At 40.0% G+C, this 20,571-nt stretch overlaps 1 protein-coding gene across 3 annotated transcripts in view; it reads left to right on the top strand.

Annotated features, from left to right (window-relative positions):
* SLC9A2 (solute carrier family 9 member A2) overlaps nt 1-20,571 on the top strand; it is a 99,124-nt gene that overhangs the window by 23,797 nt on the left and 54,756 nt on the right. For all 3 annotated transcript variants that reach the window (XM_003922791.3, XM_074400550.1, XM_074400543.1), the window contains exon 2: nt 15,618-16,081. In XM_003922791.3, the coding sequence (XP_003922840.1) occupies nt 15,618-16,081 (464 nt within the window). The remainder of the gene's footprint in view (nt 1-15,617; nt 16,082-20,571) is intronic.

Below are 20,571 nucleotides of genomic sequence, written 5' to 3'. Positions count from 1 at the left end.
CTGGGGCTATACTGCCTCTCTAGATTCCTCCTCACTGGGCAGGCCATTTCTGAAAGAAAGGCAGTAGCCCCAGTCAGGGGCTTATAGACAAAACTCCCAGCTCCTTGGGACAGAGCACTTGGAGGAAGGGGCGGCTGTGGGCATAGCTTCAACAGACTTAAACGTTCCTGCCTGCCGACTCTGATGAGAGCAGTGGATCTCCTAGCACAGTGCTTGAGCTCTGCTAAGGGACTGACTGCCCCTTCAAGTGGGTCTCTAAACCTCATGCCTCCTGACTGGGAGACACTTCCCAGCAGGGGTCAACAGACGTCTCATAGAGGAGAGCTCCGTCTGACATCAGGTGGGTGCCCTTCTGGGACAAACTTCCAGAGGAAGGAGGAGGCAGTAATCTGTGCTGTTCTGCAGCCTCTGCTGGTAATACCCAGGCAAAAAGGTTCTGGAGTGGACATCCAGCAAACTCCAGCAGACCTGCAGAAGAGGGGCCTGTTAGAAGGTAAAGTAATAAACAGAAAGCAATAACGTCAACATCAACAAAAAGGACACCCACAGAAAAAACCCATCCAAAGGCCATCAACATCAAAGATCAAAAGTAGGTAAATCCATGAAGATGAGAAAAAAAACAGTGCAAAAATGCTGAAAATTCCAAAATGCCTCTTTTCCTCCAAATGATGACAACTCCACTCTAGCAAGGGCACAAAACTGAATGGAGGATGAGTTTGAAAAATTAATAGAAATAGGCTTCAGAAGGTGGATAATAAACTCTTCTGAGCTAAAGGAGCATGTTCTAACCCAATGCAAGGAAACTAAGAGCCTTGATAAAAGGTTACAGGAACAGCTAACCAGAATAATCAGTTTAGAGAAGAACATAAATGACCTGATGGAGCTGAAAAACACAGTACAAGAATTTCTCAAGGCATACACAAGTATCAATAACCGAATCAATCAAGCAGAAGAAAGGATATCAGAGATCGAGGATCAACTTAATGGAATAAAATGTGAAGAAAAATTAGAGAAAAAAGAATGAAAAGTAATGAACAAAGCCTCCATGAAATATGGGATTATGTGAAAAGACCAAACCTACCATTGATTAGTGCACCTGAAAGTGATGGGGAGAATGGAACCAAGTTGGAAAACACTCTTCAGAATATTATCCAGGAGAACATCCCCAATCTAGCAAGACAGGCCAACATTTCAAATTCAGGAAATACAGAGAACACCAGTAAGATACTCCTCAAGAAGAGCAACCCCAATACACACAATCATCAGATTCACTAGAGTTGGAATGAAGTAAAAAATGTCAAGGACAGCCAGAGAGAAAGGTCACGTAACCTACCAAGGGAAGCCCATCAGACTAACAGGAGATCTCTCTGAAGAAACTCTACAAGCCAGAAGAAAGTGGGGGCCAATATTTAACATTCTTAAAGAAAACAGTTTCAACCTAGAATTTCATATCCAGCCAAGCTAAGCTTCATAACTGAAGGAAGCACTAAATATGGAAAGGAAAAACCTGTAACAGCCACTGCAAAACATACCAAAATATAAAGACCAATAACACTATGAAGAAACTGCATCAACTAATGTGCAAAATAAACAGCTAGCATCTTGATGACAGGATCAAACTCACATAGAACAATGTTAACCTTAAATATAAATGGGCTAGATGCCCCAGTTAAAAAACACAGACTGACAAATTGGATAAAGAGTCAAGACTCATTGGTGTGCTGTATTCAGTAGACCCGTCTCATGTGCAAAGACACACATAGGCTCAAAATGAAGGGATGGAAGAATATTTTTTTTTTTATGTTTATGATAGTTTCCTATTCACAGAAGAAATCAAATACAAATACAGGCATAATTTTCCACTGCTTCATGATTGTTTTTCCCAGGGGGAAATTTACGTACATTGATTTTTATGACATTGTTGTTTTCTCATTTTCTGTACAGTTCTCTATGGACTTTTCGTTCCTTTTAAAAATTTTGTGTATCTTATCAGGATCAAATGTAACTAGTACGTGTAGCATATCTTGGTTTTTCCATCAGTCTAGCAAAATACAGGTATCTTAGGGAGTCTCCTTGGTTTGTTTTGATGGTGGGGATGGGCCAAGAGTCCCCCAATTTGGAGTTGTTCTTTTCTTTTATTTTTTTTTTTATTGCATTTTAGGTTTTGGGGTACATGTGATGAACATGCAAGATTGTTGCATAGGTACACACATGGCAGTGTGCTTTGCTGCCTTCCGTCTCCTCACCTGTATCTGTCATTTCTCCCCATGCTATCTCTTCCCACCTCCCCACCCCCCATCCCTCCCACATTTCCCCCCAACGGACCCCAGTGTGTAGTGCTCCCCTCCCTGTGTCCATGTGTTCTCATTGTTCAACACCCGCCTATGAATGAGAATATACGGTGTTTGATTTTCTGCTCTTGTGTCAGTTTGCTGAGAATGATGGTTTCCAGGTTCATCCATGTCCCTATAAAGGACGTGAACTCATCGTTTTTGATGGCTGCATAATATTCCATGGTGTATTTGTACCACATTTTCCCTATCCAGTCTATCATCGTTGGGCATTTGGGTTGGTTCCAGGTCTTTGCTATTGTAAACAGTGCTGCAATGAACATTCGTGTGCACATGTCCTTGTAGTAGAATGATTTATAATCCTTTGGATATATACCCAGTAATGGGATTGCTGGGTCAAATGGGATTTCTATTTTTAGGTCCTTGAGGAATAGCCACACTGTCTTGGATGGAAGAATATTTACTAAGTAAATGGAAAGAAAAAAAACAGGTGTTGCAATTCTTGTCTCTAATAAAACAGACTTTAAACTAACAAAGATCAAAAAAGACAAAAAAGGGCATTACATAATGATAAAAGGATCAATGCAACAAGTGCTAACTACCCTAAATATATGTACACCCAATACAGGAGCACCAAGATTCGTAAAGCAAGTTCTTAGAGACCTATGAAGAGATTTAGACTACCACACAATAAAAATGAGAGACTTCAACATGCCACTTTCAATACTAGGCAGGTCAATAAGACACAAAATTAACAAGAATAGGCATAACTTGAACTCAGCTCTGGACCAAGCAGACCTAATAGATATCTATGGAACTCTCCACCCCAAATCAGCAGAATGTACATTCTTCTTAGCACCACATAGCATTTATTCTAAAATCAATCACATAATTGGAACTAAAACACTACTCAGCAAATGCAAAAGAACAGAAATCGTAACAAACAGTCTCTCAGACCACAGTGCAATCAAATTGGAACTCAGGGTTAAGAAATTCACTCAAAACCACAGAACTACATGGAAACTGAACAACTTGCTCCTGAATGACTACTGGATAAATAATGAAATTAAGGCAGAAATAAATAAGTTATTTGAAACCAATGACAATAAAGACACAACATACCAGAATCTCTGGGACACAGCTAAAGCAGTGTTAGAGGGAAATTTATAGCATTAAATGCCCACATTAGAAAGTGGGAAAGATCTAAAACTGACACCCTAACATCACAATTGAAAGAACTAGAGAAGCAACAGCAAACACATTCAAAAGCTAAGAGCACATAAGAAATAACTAAGATCAGAGAAGAACTGAGGAAGACAGAGACACAAAAGGCCCTTCAAAAAACCAGTGAATCCAGGTACTCATCTTTTGAAAAGATTAACACAATAGATAGACCACTAGCAAGACTAATAAAGAAGAAAAGAGAGAAGAATCAAATAGACACAATAAAAAATGATAAAGAGAATATCACCACTGATCCCACAGAAATACAAACTACCATCAGAGAATACTATAAACACTTCTATGCAAATAAACTAGAAAAATCTAGAAGAAATGGATAAATTCCTGTACACATACACCCTCCAAAGACTAAACCAGGAAGAAGCTGAATCCTTAAATAGACCAATAACAAGTTCCGAAATTGAGGCAGTATTTAATAGCCTACCGAACAACAAAAGCCCAGTAACAGTCAAATTCATTCACACCCGAATGCTACCAGAGGTGCAAAGAGGTAGTATTCCTTCTGAAACGATTCCAAACAATAGAAAAAGAGGGACTTCTCCCTAACTCATTTTATGAAGCAAGCATCATCCTGATACCAAAAGCTGGCAGAGACACAACAAAAAAGGAAAATTTGAGGTCAAAATTCCAAATGAATATTGATGCAAAAATCCTTAATAAAATACTGGCAAACCCAATCCAGCAGCACATCAAAAATCTTGTCCACCACGATCAAGTCAGCTTCATCCCTTCGATGCAAGGCTGCTTCAACATACACAAATCAATAAACATAACCCATTACATAAACAGAACCAATGACAACAACCACATTATTATCTCAATAGATGCAGAAAAGGCCTTCAATAAAATTCAACACTCCTTCATGCTAAAAACACTCAATAAACTAGGAATTGATGGAACAGATTTCAAAATAATAAGAGCTATTTATGACAAACCCATACAATATCATACTGAATGGGCAAAAGGTGGAAGCATTCCCTTTGAAAACTGGCACAAGATGAGGGTTCCCTCTCTCACCACTCCTATCAACATAGTATTGGATGTTCTGGCCAGGGAAGTCAGGCAAGAGGAAGAAATAAAGAGTACTCAAATAGGAAGAGAGGAAGTCAAATTTTCTCTGTTTGGAAATGACATTATTGAATATTTAGAAAACCCCATTGTTTCAGCCCCGAAACTCCTTCAGCTGGTAAGCAACTTCAGCAAAGTCTCAGGATACAAAATCAATGTGCAAAAATCACAAGCATTCCTAAACACTAGTAATAGACAGAGAGCCAAATCATGAGTGAACTCCCATTCACAATTGCTATAAAGAAAATAAAATACCTAGAAATACAACTTAACAAGGGACATGAAGGATCTCTTTAAGGAGAGCTACAAACCACTGCTCAAGAAAATAAGAGAGGACACAAGCAAATTGAAAAACATTCCATGCTTATGGATAGGAAGAATCAATATCATAAAAATGGCTATACTGCCCAAAGTAATTTATAGATTCAATGCTATTCCGATCAAGCTACCACTGACTTTCTTCACAGAACTAGAAAAAACTACTTTACATTTCATATGGAACCAAAAATTAGCCTGTATAGCCAAGACAATCCTAAGCAAAAAGAACAAAGCTGAAAGCATAGTGCTACCTGACTTCAAACTATACTACAAGGCTACAGTAACCAAAACAGCAGGTACTCAAACAGATATATAGACCAACAGAAGAGAACAGAGGCCTCAGAAATAACACCACGCATCTACAACCATCTGATCTTTGACAAACCTGTCAAAAACAATGGGGAAATGATTCTCTATTTAATAAATGGTGCTGGGAAAACTGGCTGGTCATAAGTGGAAAACTGGCTGGTCATAAGCAGAAAACTGAAATGACCCCTTTCTTACACCTTATACAAAAATTAACTCAAGATGGATTAAAAAGACTTACATGTAAAACTTAAAATCATAAAAACCCTAGAAGAAAACCTAGGCAACACCATTCAAGATACAGACACAGGCAAAGACTTTATGACTAAAACACCAAAAGCAATGGCAACAAAAGCCAAAATTAACAAACGGTATCTAATTAAACTAAAAACCTCTGCACAGGAAAAGAAATTATCATCAGAGTGAAAAACAACCTACGGAATAGGAGAAAATTTTTGTAATCTATCCATCTGACAAAGGTCTAATATCCAGAATCTACAAGGAATATAAACAAATTTACAAGAAAAAAAATCCATTAAAAAGTGGGTGTAGGATATAGGATATGAACAGACACTTCTTTTTTTTTTTTTTTTTTTGAGACGGAGTTTTTGCTCTCGTTACCCAGGCTGGAGTGCAATGGCGCGATCTCGGCTCACCGCAACCTCCGCCTCCTGGGTTCAGGCAATTCTCCTGCCTCAGCTTCCTGAGTAGCTCGGATTACAGGCACGTGCCACCATGCCCAGCTAATTTTTTGTATTTTTAGTAGAGATGGGGTTTCACCATGTTGACCAGGATGGTCTCGATCTCTTGACCTCGTGATCCACCCGCCTCAGCCTCCCAAAGTGCTGGGATTACAGGCTTGAGCCACCGCGCCCGGCTGAACAGACACTTCTTAAAAGAAGACATTTATGTGGCCGAGATGCATATGAAAAAAAGTTTATCATCACTGATCATTAAAGAAATGCAAATCAAAACCACAATTAGATAACATCTCACACCAACTAGAATGGCGATCCTTAAAATAGCAGGAACAACAGATGCCGAGGATGTGGAGAAATAGGAATGCTTTTACACCATTGATGGGAGTGTAAATTAGTTCAACCATTGTGGAAGACAGTGTGGCAATTCCCCACTGTCTTCCAGAAATACCATTTGACCCAGCAATCCCATTACTGGGTATTTCCAAAGGATTAAAGATCATTCTACTATAAAGACACATGCACATGTATGTTTATTGCAGTGCTATTCACAATAGCAAAGACTTGGAACCAAACAAGATGCCCATCAGTGATGGACTGGCTAAAGAAAATATGGCACATATACATCGTGGAATACTATATAGCCATAAAAAAGAATGAGTTCATGTCCTTTACAGGGACATGGAAGAAGCTGGAAACCGTCATTCTCAGCAAACTAACACAGGAACAGAAAACCAAACACTGCATGTTTTCATTCATAAATGTGAGTTAAACATTGAGAACACATGGCCACAGGGAGGGGAACATTACACACTGGGGCCTGTCAGTGGTTGGAGGCCAAGGGGAGGGAGAGCATTAGGACAAATACTTAATGCATGTGGGGCTTAAAACCTAGATGATGGATTGATGGATGCAGCAAGCCACCATGGCACACGTATACCTGCATAACAAACTTGTACCTTCTGCACATGTATCCCAGAACTTAAAGTAATAAAAAAATTTTTTTTAAGAAGTACTTTCTGTTTTTTTTTTAGATTATTTTTGCTTAATGTTAAACTCTTTGACCTTCATGGAATTTTCCACAGCTGTAGAAGTAAAAAGAAACCTGTAGATATGTGTTTGCTATTTCTATCTGCCTGTTCCTATATCACTGGTTAAATTATGCTTTCTTTCCTTATTGTTATACAGCTTCTTACTTTATATGACATCCATTTACCTCTGTACATCGTTGTCTGGATTTACTGTTTCATCCCTAAGATCCATTATGGGGTTAATAAGAACATACCGTGATGTGTTTAGCTGTGGTGTGGGCGAGTGTGGCATCATACTCTGTGAGAAGGGATAACTCTTCTCTAGCCCCCTAGAAATTTTCTGCCATTTCTTCTAGCTAAATCATGCTATCAATTTTTGTTAAGCTCCATGGTATTTTTAAAGGATTTCTGATTGGTATTTACCATATTTGGTTTCTCTCCTAAAATTTTCTGTCTTCTTAGTGCTTTCCATCTCAGTAAATAACTCCACTCTACACATTTGTTGTTGAATCCCAAACTATGGATTCATCCCTGATCATCAGGATGAAGGATGTTTTACATCCTTCATCCAGGCCAGCAGCACATTCTGTTGTAGCAGCTGTTACAATACACCCCGCATCCCCACTCCTGTCATATTCACCATCCCTTAATGGATGGAAGCCACTCTCAGCCCTCTCCTGGGTTGCTGAAAAAGACTTTTCCCTGGCCTGCCTGCTTTTGTTTTTCAATAGCAGCAGTGTTTTTCAATGCTGGGGACCTGGTCATGACATTCCTCTGCTGAAAAGTCTCCTTGCTATCAGGAAATATCCAACGTCTGTCCCAGGGCCACAGGCTCTGCAGGCTCTAACATTTTTCTGTCCCTCTGTCCTCATTTCTTATCTTGTTCTCCTTCACTCTCCAAGTACCAGCCAGAGTGGCCTCTTTACTCAAGGTGCTCCCAACTCAGGGCTTGTGCCCTTGTTCTTTTCTTCCCTGCTCTGGAAAGTTCTTCCACTATGTTTCACACCTTCACTTCATTCAAGGCTTTGTTCAGGTGCCACTCACCAGTGAAGCTTCCCTGACCACACTGATGAGAATTCTCTCATCAATCAAAACGATTATCTCACTGGTCTCTGCTTTTGTCTGCAGCGCTCATCACTGCATGCTACTATGCCTTTATTGGCTGACTGACTTATTTTCTTTTTCCCACACTAGCCATCAGCTCTCCAGTGCAGAGATTTTGTTTAACACTTTCCTGCACCCCAGCACCTGAGATCTCAATAAATACATAATGAATGACAAAAATGATTGAATGAGGTTGATAACTCTTACGGCTTCCTCTTTTTCTTGATCACATGTAATGCCTCAATATTCTTGATGTATAACACTTTTCTTAAATTTTCTAATAATATTATGTGTGCCATCTGCAAAAGATATGGGTTTTGTTGTCGTTGTTGTTATATGTAGGAGTTCTTTTTCCTTGCTAAATACTCACATTCTGTCATTCGCCGCTCCTTGTCCTGGTTGGCTTTTCCCAGACTCTCTTTATGGGATCAAGCATGGGTCCCTTTGAAATTTCGGCTGTTGCTAAATGTTTTAGTCACATGTTTAAAGAAAACATACTTATTTTCACTAGTGGTTAATCACATCTGTTTGGTTTAACTCATTGGGCAGCCTTGATCTGCTTTTTTCCAAAGCCAGTCTTTGGTTCTTTTGTTTCTGGGGAGGGACTTCTCCCTGTCACTCCATAGGCAGAAGAGAGGGTGGTTGTGAGGTTTCTTCACTAGGCTCCCACATGCTCAAAGAAGAGAGGCAGCTCTTCAGAGATATGGCTCCTTCCTTTTGGCTCAGCTCTCCCCTCCCCTGCAGCCCAAGCACCTCGTGACCAGGCCAGTAATGTATCTCTTTCCCCATGGCATTCAGCCTTTCCTCAAACCTGTGTTTGGCTTCCTCCCCCTTGGAATACAAAAATCCACATCCAGCAATCTTAATGCCACCTTATCCATGAAGTCTTCTTGAGTCTCTGCTTCTGAATGAACCCCCACAACCCCACTTTTCATCTCCTTCTTAATAGCATTTATCCCTTTCCATCTTGTGTTATAATGATTTGTGCCCTGGTCCTATCTTCTGTGCCAGATATAAGCTCCCTGAAGACAGGGCCCACTCATGACTCAAGCTCACATCCTTTAGAGCCTTGTACATAGAAGGTACTCAGTAAATATCTGATTAAGAGTTTAACTTAGTGTTTGTCGCCTTTCAAGTTTGGATGAATGACCTGAGCTCATTATAAGTTTTCTTTTTCTTTGTAAGTGGCTAAATTGTGTGTAAAAATCAGATACTATTTAAGTTCTGCTTTGGAATAATCCCAACAATTTTTTTAATGTTTTGTTTTTATTTTTTCAGTCATTATTGGAAGTCCTTTATAAACCTAGTAATTGGAGCATTTTTTAAAACTTATGTGTTCCATGGTGGAACTATTTTTTGTGGAGTAATTATTAAATGTATCTTTCAGTCCCAGCTTATGACTGAATGCAATGACAAATCCACATTCACATATGGTAAGTAGTTTGTGTAGGTCGGTTAATTGTTTCATTTATTGAATTTGATTCAATTTCTGTGGTGTATTATTTATTTATTTGTCTGCTCACTTGGCGAGTACAGGTGCTTGTCCTGCACTTCAGTGGTCTCCAACCTTTTTGGTACCAGGGACTGGTTTTGTGGAAGATACTTTTTTCATGGACAAGGGTGTGGGGGAATGTTTCAGGATGATTTAAATGCAATACATTTATTGTACACTTTATTTCTATTATTATTCCATTGTAATCTATAATGAAATAATGATACAACTCACCATAATATAGAATCACTGGGAGCCCTGAGCTTGTTTTCCTGCAACTAGACCATCCCCTCTGAGGGTGATAGGAGACAGTGACAGATCATCAGGCATTAGAGTCTCATAAGGAGTGTGCAACTTAGATCCCTCACATGTGCAGTTCACAATCGGGTTCATGCTCCTATGAAAATCTAATGTTGCCACTGATCTGACAGGAGGCAGAGGGCAGGTGGTAACGTGAATGATAGGCCGCAGCTGTAAATACAGATGAAGCTTCACTCATTCACCTGCCACTCACCTTCTGCTTTGTGGCTTGGTTTCTAACAGGCCACAGACTGGTACCCATCCATGGTCTGCGGGTTGGGGACACCTGCTGTATGTAACACAGGTTTGGAAAATATTGTTGAGCCACTAAATGTCAATTCTTTTTTCTTTAAGCCTGCCTAAGATACATAGCATGTATTAGGTTTGTGTTTGTTTACTCAGAGCTAGTGCCTTCTCTCCTGAGGGCTCTCTCTCTGCCCCACTCTGCTAACTTCCAAAGGGGAGTGATTGTGTTACATGTTTTTTTTTTTTTTTTTTTTTTTTGTGATTCCAAAATAGATTTATTTGTTAAGGATTATTTAGTTTCTGCATAAAAATCACCAGTTGTTCCTCACCGGGTTTTTTTTTTTTTTTAAACACACATCAATTCTTTTGGGGTTGCTTTGCTTGCCCCAGCAGTTTAAAAAATACAGCTCTTTTTAGCGCCAGGAAGAACAGTTAAGGTTAAGGCAGTGAGGCGTTTTCTTGGGTCTTAGCGGCTGAAGGGTTCATCTCTCCCTCAAGAGAATACATACAGTAGGTAGTTTCTTAGGTTGGAAAATCTGTCCCTGAAGGAAATAATTCTGCAGAACAATGCAAATTTAGTAATCTGTGGTCAACTGTTTGTGCCCTATAGCTTTGAAAGAAATGCCTCTTGGTCATCAAGAGCTTGCTGGTTGGTTTCAGCTGTAAAAACAAACAAACAAACAAAACCTGTCTCACAAAAGACAGTCAGAAAGAGGAGGGTTTATAACGGTGCTGTGAGGCTGGGCCGTGCAAACCACATGAAAATACACACCAGTTTGCTTTAAAAAAATAAAATAAAATAAAGTAAAAATAAAAAAAAAAACCACATAGGGACCCTGCATAATTTCAAATCAAACTCTTCATAGTCTTTAAAATAACCAAAATAGCAATACAACGAGAGCCTCATATAAGGTCGCGTGCTTTTTTTTTTTTTTTGAGACGGAGTTTCACTCTTGTTGCCCAGGCTGGAGTGCAGTGGCGCGATCTTGGCTACAACAATGTCCGCCTCCCAGGTTCAAGCAATTCTCCTGCCTCAGCCTCCCAAGAAGCTGGAATTACAGGCGTGTGCCACCGTACCTGGCTAATTTTGTATTTTTAGTAAAGACAGGGTTTCACCCATGTTGGTCAGGCTAGTGTCGAACTCTGACCTCAAGTGATCCACCCGCCTCTTTTTTTTTTTTTTTTTTTTTTTGTTGTTGTTGTTGTTAATTAGAATTGTGGTTCTTTGGGCCAGGTGTGGTGGCTACTGCCTGTAATCTCAGCACTTTGGGAGGCTGAGGTAGGCGGATCACCTGAGGTCAGGAGTTGAAGACCAGCCTGACCAACATGGGGAAATCCCGTCTTTACTAAAAATACAAAAATTAGCTGGATGTGGTGGTGCACAGCTGTATTCCCAGCTATTCAGAAGGCTGAAGCAGGAGAATCATTTGAACCTGGGAAGCAGAGGTTGCAGTGAGCCAAGATCATCACGCCACTATACTCCAGCCTGTGTGACAGAGCAAGACTTCATCCAAAAAAAAAAAAAATCGTTTTTTTTTGTCTTTTTCATTTTCTGAAACTGATTTTGTGCATTGTTGGTGGTGCTGGTGGGTTTTCTCTGATTTGGATTTTTACATTTTTGCTCTTTGTTGACCTGGCTGTCTGAAAGTTTTCTGTGTTGTTTCTCTCTTTGCTGTCTTCCCAAAATTTGGCAAATAGATTATTTTAGGTATAATGAGAAAATAGTGAATAAATTGGACTGCACTTGGTTATGCACAGATGGTTAGTACTTAAGCTCACTTAATTTTAACACTTGCATGCAGAGAGAAATTAAAAGATTCAACCTAAGAGAGGAATGTCTTCACTATGTACTTTGTATAAGAGACGTCTAATCCTATTTTCCTTACCAATAAGTGAGTTTCTATTGCAATTAAAATAAAGTAGTAATTCTTATATACTTCCATTCTCGCAGGGTTTTACCTGCTAGTAATAAAAATTGAATGACACAAGGTAAAATGCTTGAAACACTACAAACAGAAGTTAGCAGGAAATATAGGAGCACTCGGTAAATTACAGCCTTGGGGCCAAATGCAGCCTGCAGCCTGGCTTTTTATGAGTCCTGGGCTGAGAATAGCTTTTACACTTTTAAATAGTTAACTAAATCAAAAGAAGAATATTTTGTGACATAAAAATAAAGTTGTATGAAATTCTAGTTGCTATGACGATGAATAAACTTGTATTGGAACATAGCCAGACTCATTCATTTCAATGTTGTATTTTTTCTCTTCTTTTGCAACGGAGTCTTGCTCTGTCACACAGGCTGGAGTGCAGTGGTGCAATCTCAGCTCACTGCAACCTCTGCCACCCAGATTCAAGTGATTCTCCTGCCTCAGTTTCCCAAGTAACTGAGTCTATAGGCATGTGCCACCATGCCAAACTTTTTTTGTTTGTTTTATTTTTAGTAAAAATGGAGTTTCACCATGTTGGCCAGGCTGGTCTCAAACTCCTGACCTCAAGTAATCTATCTGCTTCGGCTTCCTAAAGTGCTGGGATTACAGGCGTGAATCACCATGCCTGGACCATTTCAGTATTATCTATGGCTACTTTTGCACTTATCGCCACGTGTAATTGTAACCAACAAGCTGAAAATATTACTATCTGGCCCTTTACATAAAAATGTTGGCAACCACTGGACTACACAGTAGGCTGTACTTGCAGTAGCCTTTGGACAGCTTTGTAAAAGTCATCCAAAAATTCCTTTGCTTTTTTCCCCCAAATAACTGATATATTTGTCAATGACTGATACATTTTTTGCCAATAACTGATATATTTCTTGATAATGTCAGGTAGGATGATGATTCCAGGAAAGCAAATTTTCTCTATTCAAGTCCATTTCTTTAAGAAATACTTGGAGGAGGGGAGCCATAAATGCATGCACCTTTGTAATTTTTGATTTATTTGTTTTATTCTGTGAACAATGAAATTTAAGAAGACTTCTTTTATCTGTTGTCACTAATTACTTAGCTGATGAGTTTTACTTTGGTAGTTCATAAAACACAGACACCTACCCAGAAAATCTTTTATGCCGTCAGAGAGCATGTTACACAACAGTTCCTCTGTTTATGTTCACCACAAATCACTGAATTAAGATCTCGTGTGACGGTCCTTCATTTACTCTCTTCTTGCCCATGAAACAGTTTGGCAAACTCAGTAATTGCTATCCTTTTTTATAAAAGGGTCACTCAGGTCAATTCTGAGTGACCCAAGTACTCATTTAAGAAAGGAGTGCTGATTTTAAAACATGAAACTATTTGATTTTTTTCAACAAGTGTCCCTGAGTTTGTTGCTATTCTTTTCTGATTTTGATACCACTGGATTTTCCTCCATCTGGCTTCCTTCATGACTCCTTTGACCCACTGTTATGGGGGGGGCTGGGGCGGGTCTTCATTCTAACTGCACTTGCATTTATTTTGCTGTGTTTTATTGGCTGCTTCTTGGTTGTTTCTCCTTCCCCAGGTTTCCGGTCAGGATCAGTCTCGTTGCCTGAGCATTGCAGGCATGTTGGTCTCTGAGACGCATTTCAGCAGTGTCTGTTCCTTCCTTTCTGTCTTTTCCCCAGCTTTCCATTCTCCAACCTTAGGAATGAGAATATCCTTTTGATCCATCAAGAAGAGCAGCACCCCATGTGAAAGCATGGGTCTCTGAGGCTGCTGGGTCAGTGAAAGGAAAAGGTGAAAGAGGAAATGGGAGCCTCCAAAACCAGGCCTCATTCATTTTCCTGTTTGTCTCCATGGATCCTATGGCTTCTGTGCATTTCTTTAAAACTATTTTCTCTTGCCTTCTTACATAGAGAAGGGGAAGGCAACTAACATTTGGAGGCATTTGTGATGTTACAGGCGCAGTGGTTAAGTACTATGCCTGCTAACCAACCAGCAACACTGTGAGAAGCCTCTGTGGTAAGGCCCTTCATCCCACTAATGAGAAAGGAGCCCTCATGGTCTAATCCCCCCTTAAATGCTCCATCTTTTAAGGCTATCACATTGGCAACACTCGAGTTTTAGAGGGGCCCCACCAAAGCATAGCATTCTCATATTGTGCTTTAGTTCTATAATGTATTGAATGCCTGCAGGATGGCTGCTGTTGGCCTGCAAATAAGTGTTATCCGAACCGAAGCTCTGTGCAGTGATCTTCGTGTGTTAAGTCACTTTCCACATTGCCTCCATCTGCTGACCCAAGCCACATCTCCCCCTCTTTCCCTACTGGCCTCCTCCTAACACGTTCTCTTTTAAGGCCTCAATGGGCTCTACCACGAAATAAAAGATGAATACTTCCCACCATTTTTCATTTACTAGAAGCCGCTTCATGCCTCTGTTGAACGCCTGTCTTTTAAGCCCTGTCCAGATATTGCCCTACTCTGGGTCTTCCTCAGCAGACTTCCTCTTCCTCTGTTCCCACAGCACATGACTGGGGCATGACCACATGTTGCCTTGTATTAGAGTAGGTCGTAAATACATTTTGGGAGCTCGATTGGGAACTCTTTGAGATTAGCAATCACGGCACGTTTATCTCTCTCATAGAGTAGTTACCTGAAGCATCTTGAAGAATTGATAGGGTTGTCTCTGAAGGAGTAAATGTCTCAAAAATAAACCTATTTAGTGCTCCAAATGCAAGAATCAGACACTGAAAATAAATAAATAGGAAACGTTTCTGAATGCCACAGATGACAGTAGTAATCTAGAAATGGCCTGTGACCTGACCACCTTGGTAGTAAGACCCTGGATCTCTTTCAGCTTCAATTCCCACTTAAATTTTTACAAAGCATGAAAATAACTTCCTTGCCTACTCATTAGGGTTTTTGCAAGGATGAAATGAGATGTTACATCTGAAAATGTTTTGGAAATCACTGAACTATTTCACATATAAAATTGTGCTGGGTGCTGTGGCTCATACCTGTAATCCCAGTACTTTGGGAAGCCAAGGCAGGAGGATCACCTGAGGTCAGGAGTTTGAGACCAGCCTGGCCAACATGGCAATCCCTGTCTCTACTAACAATACAAAAATTAGCCAGGCATGGTGGTGTATTCCTGTAATCCTATCTACTCAGGAGGCGGAAGCAGAGAGAATTGCTTGAACCTAGGAGGCAAAGTTTGCAGTGAACCGAGATCGTACCACGGCACTCCAGCCTGGGTGACAGAGCGAGACTCCATCTCAATATTAATAATAATAAATTACATTATTCCATTTCCATAGTTCCAATGTTTAAGAAAAGCTTGATAGGGGTTTAAAAAAATAAAAACTATATAATGTAGATAACGTGTTACAATTTTGATGTAACATTAATTTTTTTCCTACATGTGCTTCCTGAATAGTCTTAAGGAAAACCTCCGGTTTGCATTATAATCTAGGAAGCCAGTCTAAAGACAGTGATACTGACTTAGGAGATGGTGAAATAGGACCCACTGGTTCTGACAAAGGGAACCAATTTCCCATCTCCAAAATTCCTCCATAACCCAAGTTCTGTGTCTTATTTTTTCCTTACCAGGCTTCCATCTGTATCACAAGTTGCCCACAATAGTGCCTGAGAGCTGCCTTCTTATAATGGTTGGACTTCTACTAGGCGGGATTATTTTTGGCGTTGATGAGAAGTCTCCCCCTGCGATGAAGACTGATGTGTTTTTCTTGTACCTCCTCCCACCCATTGTGCTGGATGCTGGCTATTTCATGCCCACTCGCCCATTCTTTGAGAACATTGGCACCATTTTCTGGTATGCAGTGGTAGGGACACTTTGGAATTCCATTGGCATTGGGGTGTCTTTGTTTGGTATCTGCCAGATCGAAGCATTCGGCCTCAGCGACATCACTTTGCTCCAGAACCTGCTCTTCGGCAGCTTGATCTCAGCTGTGGATCCTGTGGCTGTGCTTGCCGTCTTTGAGAACATTCACGTCAATGAGCAGCTCTACATCCTGGTCTTTGGCGAGTCCCTGCTGAATGATGCAGTAACAGTGGTGAGTTTCACATTCACACTGCATGACTCCAACAGGTGGGGGCTGCCCGGCCACCTGCAGTGGCCCTCTGCACCTCAAATGGCAGGGGCGAGACCCTGCACACAGGGCCATTTCATGAACAGTTGCCCAGAGCCCTTCATTTGGTTTAATGCTCTGATGACACTGTCTTAAAATTCTTAGTACTTTTAAGTTCATTATTGATGATTTATTTATCATCATAAAACTGACTCCTCATTTTCATTTTGCACAGGGCCCTGAAAAATATGTAGCTGGTCCATGTTGACAAGGCCCTGTTCATGCCAGAGGAACATATAATTTTGGCCTTTGCAACTGTGATGATTTATCATTTTGGCATTTTCAAAAATGATGTCTTTGATCATAATTTAAAAGACTTCACATCCCAGAGTTCTTTGTGAGAAGAAATTCTGTCAGTATCAAATGTGTATACTACAGGTGAAATGATAATATCTACTAAGTGCCATTCTCTATCTGGGGATGCTTTAGTTATTACGTTAATGATTTTATGGAAAGTTTTTGTCACATGCTCACTGCTCGCTTTCTAATACTATTTAACCAGAGCGTTTCTGGCCGTCATCACCTTCTCATAAGTGAGTATTTATTCAGAAGGCACAAATTATTTGCAATTCTATCTTAGACTACATATAATTAGAGTCAGAGGCTGTTATGATCTTAAGGTTTGCAGAATTTACTTCTACCCTGTCTTATGAACATAGGCACAGGTTGAAAGAAGGGATGAGAAAGACTCTCTCCTCACCCACAAACCTACAAAGAACTCTGTCTCCACCAGTTACAGACACTCAAGTGATGCTTGACTGATAACTCAGTTAGGAAGCACTGATGATGCTGTTTGTTGTTAGCCGCAGCTCGGTAGTCGTAAAAGCGACAGTAATGATAGCCACTAACTTGTGAATGCCCCCTTCATGCTCAGGTCTGTATGACAAATTATGAAACAGGCATTTCTCCTATTATTCAGATAAGAAAATTGAGGCATAAAAATATTTAATTAAAAATTAAAGGACTTAATTTTTAATTCCCTCTCCACTTGCTCTTATCATTAAAATGTCATTCCTGACTCATTTAAAAGTCTACATAGTAGGCTGGGTGCAGTGGCTCACACCTGTGGTCCGAGTACTTTGAGAGGCCAAGGCAGCTGATCACTTAAGGGTCAGGAGTTCAAGACAAGCCTGGTCAACATGGTGAAACCCGGTCTCTGCTAAAAATAAATTTTAAAAAATTTAGCTGGGCATGGTGGTAGGTACCTGTTATCCCAGCTACTAGGGAGGCTGAAGTGGGAGGTTAGCTTGAGCCAGGGAGGCAGAGGTTGCAGTGAGCCAAGATCATGCCACTGCATTCCATCCTGTGCAACAGAGTGAGACTCCATCTCAAAATAATAATAATAATAAAAGTCTACATAGAAACCAAGTTACTCTCTGTTAGCCTGTATTCTACTGCATAAACAAATCCTCAGAATGAATAAAATATGATCTCTAAGGGCATCCATTAACTTCATGTGAACATTATTATGTAGAAGATAATTTATCGGTCACAATTTGTGGTATAGATGCTAAGATAGATACTTTAAGACAGCTAAGTTACCTCACTTAAGTAACAAAATCCAATTCATGTATTTCATTATTGATTAACTGAGTAGTCATTAACTTACCAATATTAAATTTTAACTGGGAAACTGCCATAACAGTAGAGACATTTTACAACTCCTTCTAATTTTCAGAGGCAAAAGGCATGAAGTTTTCCATTCTGACTTACGCTTGATATGTAAATTTTACCCTGTTGAGGGAGACTGTGGACATTTAAATGTGGAATTCCTGGAGTGAGTCTGTTTAGTGTAAAGGGAACTTTACAAAGAAATAAATGGGCCTGTTGCAGTCCTTCTAGGACAGCTCCATAAAGTTAGTTTCAGAATGACACACCAGGCTTCCGCACTGCTTTCCCACCTCTGATCCGATTTTTATTCAGACATCTCAGTAGTCCATTCTTAGAGTTTGTCCCGAATCAAATCTCAGGAAAGGATCTGGCTAAGTCACTGTTTAGAGCGTGCAAAGGTAGCAGGCCCTCTAGACGCACACCTTGTGCTTCCTCTCAGGAGGCCCGGGGACACAACTGTGGTTTCATGGAAAGAAAGAGGGGGTTGATCCAGGGAGGGCAGGGAGCCAAAGTGAGAGCTTGTCCCTCCACCCGGAAGAAGGGCACAGACAGAGCAAGGTCCTGGCTGGTGCTTTGAGGTGGAAGCCTTTGCCAAGGAATGACCAGAGCCTGTCAGTCAGAACCACTGTCATGGTTTCATATCTAAGAGCCTCCCTTGGTAACTTCTTTGCCCAGGCTGAGAGTCTATGGACCCTCAAAGCCAGATCCACAACATATCAGGGCATACCCACAGGTTTGCTGAAGAATAAACTACTAGATGTTTTTCTCACTGAATTGGCTGAGTACCGTACGGAATTGAGCATGTGTTAGGAATAATTAGAACAATGGTGTCAAAAATTCTAACTTTATCTCCTAGTCAGGTACCTTCAAAGAATAGAGGTGGGGATGTTTGTGGACGATTCTTTGTATCATTCATCCAGTCTTATCCCTAGTAGAGGTTCAAGGAACTCATGGACTTTGGAAAGTTATTAAAAATATGGGCCATGATGCATACAGCAAAAACTATGAGTCACTAGGAGTTGCAGATAGAAGAACAGGGGTTAGTTTAAGGAACCCATGGACTTTGGTAAGATATTAAAATATGGACCATGATGCATACGACCAAAATATGAGTCACTAGGAGTTGCAGATAGAAGAATAGGGTTAATCAGAGAAAATTCATTATCACAGCATATAATCTTGAGGATAGGTAACATGATAGGTTAGTGCAATTAACTCCTTTTCCAAATTTTGATAAATTCAACATTGAGCTAGAAAAGCTGAAGCAAAGAAAATGTAGCATATAAATGTCTCAAAGCAAGAGAAATCTATCTTATAAATTGCAGATGAAACACTTCATGCTGTTGTACAGGACTGTGGTAGGTTAGAAGTAACTAGAAACATGACAAACAATTGAAAAAAAATAAAGGCGTGATTTTTAGATAAGAGTTTTGTGTTTTCCCTTAGAACAAATGTTTTATGAAAACTTTCCAAAATTTTCCTTATTAGACAGAGTTTTCAAGTTCCCAGTTATCAGAGAACTCCTACCATTTCCACATAGTTCATAATCAAATGATTTATGTTCCCATGACAAATTCCAATGTCATTTCTACAATATGTTAATGCAGCCACTGAGTATTCTAATAAATTTTTCAAGAAGACTTAAAGAGTTTCCTCTATCTGCACATAACCAGGCTTGGCTAAGGAGAGCTGGCTCTGTAGATAGAGGCCAGTAATGTACCCCAGAGCCCTAGTCACTATGTGCTGTGGAGTGGAAAGTAACTTTAGGAAGATGAAGGGTCAGCAGTGGCCACTTGGATCTTAATTTTGATTTTACAAATAGCAGAATAGATTTAAAATTTTGTATGCAACATGATTATTCTTTATGTTTTATATAAGAAGAAATTACCAGAATATTATTTTTTTTCTAGAACAGAGCCATTCTGATACACAACTGTATGTGCATAATTCGCACCCTTGCTTTACATGATTTCACAGAATTCGTGTGCTTTTAAAATCAAAGTTCAAAGTTCATAAATCTTAATTTTAATATATATTTGCAAGTAAAACAGTCACAAGCAGTGTATCTTTCATTATTTGAAAGATTTCAGAGCTGCCAAATTAGCCCGTGACAGAATTTAATACATAGATATCACTGACATTCTAATCTAAGAATACGAGTGTCAAGAGGAGATCAACTTTGCACCCACTCACTAGAGACATTTATAGCCCACATACATAATATATACACATAACACATACACCTATATAAATTTAAACTCCAAAACCTTTTCTGGATAGATTTCCTTGTAATACAATTAAGGATTTAGCTGGAATGAACTAAGTATGTGGTTACGGCCGGTGGTAACTAGAAGAATTTTATCTCATGCTGATCACCAAATAGGTATCGGATTCAGCGTAAAAACAGGTGGGAGGTTGTGGAAAGCTTTCTGGTTGTTAAGGTAACACTTCTACCGGAGATATGTGCTCTGACACTGCTGTGCCATCTCAGGCAGCAGAAGGATCAAAATGGAGCTTTGGCCCAGCGTGCTGAGAAGACAGTGCCTGTGGCCCATCTGAACTCTTTGCAGAGTCTGAAGGGGAATTTGAGACAAGGTCGTACCTTTGATAGATGTGATGCATTGAGTTGCCAGGAAAATAGTTGTGTAAGGATTAGGAAGGTATGACCCGGCTGCAGATGCCCATTATCCTGTAGAAGGAGCGCCTGGGCTTCCCCCAGCCTACTCTTCAGTGCATTGGATGGACTGGAATGTGGAGATGAGAGGAAGGAGAAGGAGGAGACTCAGCTCTGTGCTAAAGGAATT

Source organism: Saimiri boliviensis, chromosome 1 (assembly GCF_048565385.1).
Source record: "Saimiri boliviensis isolate mSaiBol1 chromosome 1, mSaiBol1.pri, whole genome shotgun sequence".
Taxonomy (NCBI): domain Eukaryota; kingdom Metazoa; phylum Chordata; class Mammalia; order Primates; family Cebidae; genus Saimiri; species Saimiri boliviensis.
This window is presented reverse-complemented; position numbering and strand designations above follow the sequence as displayed.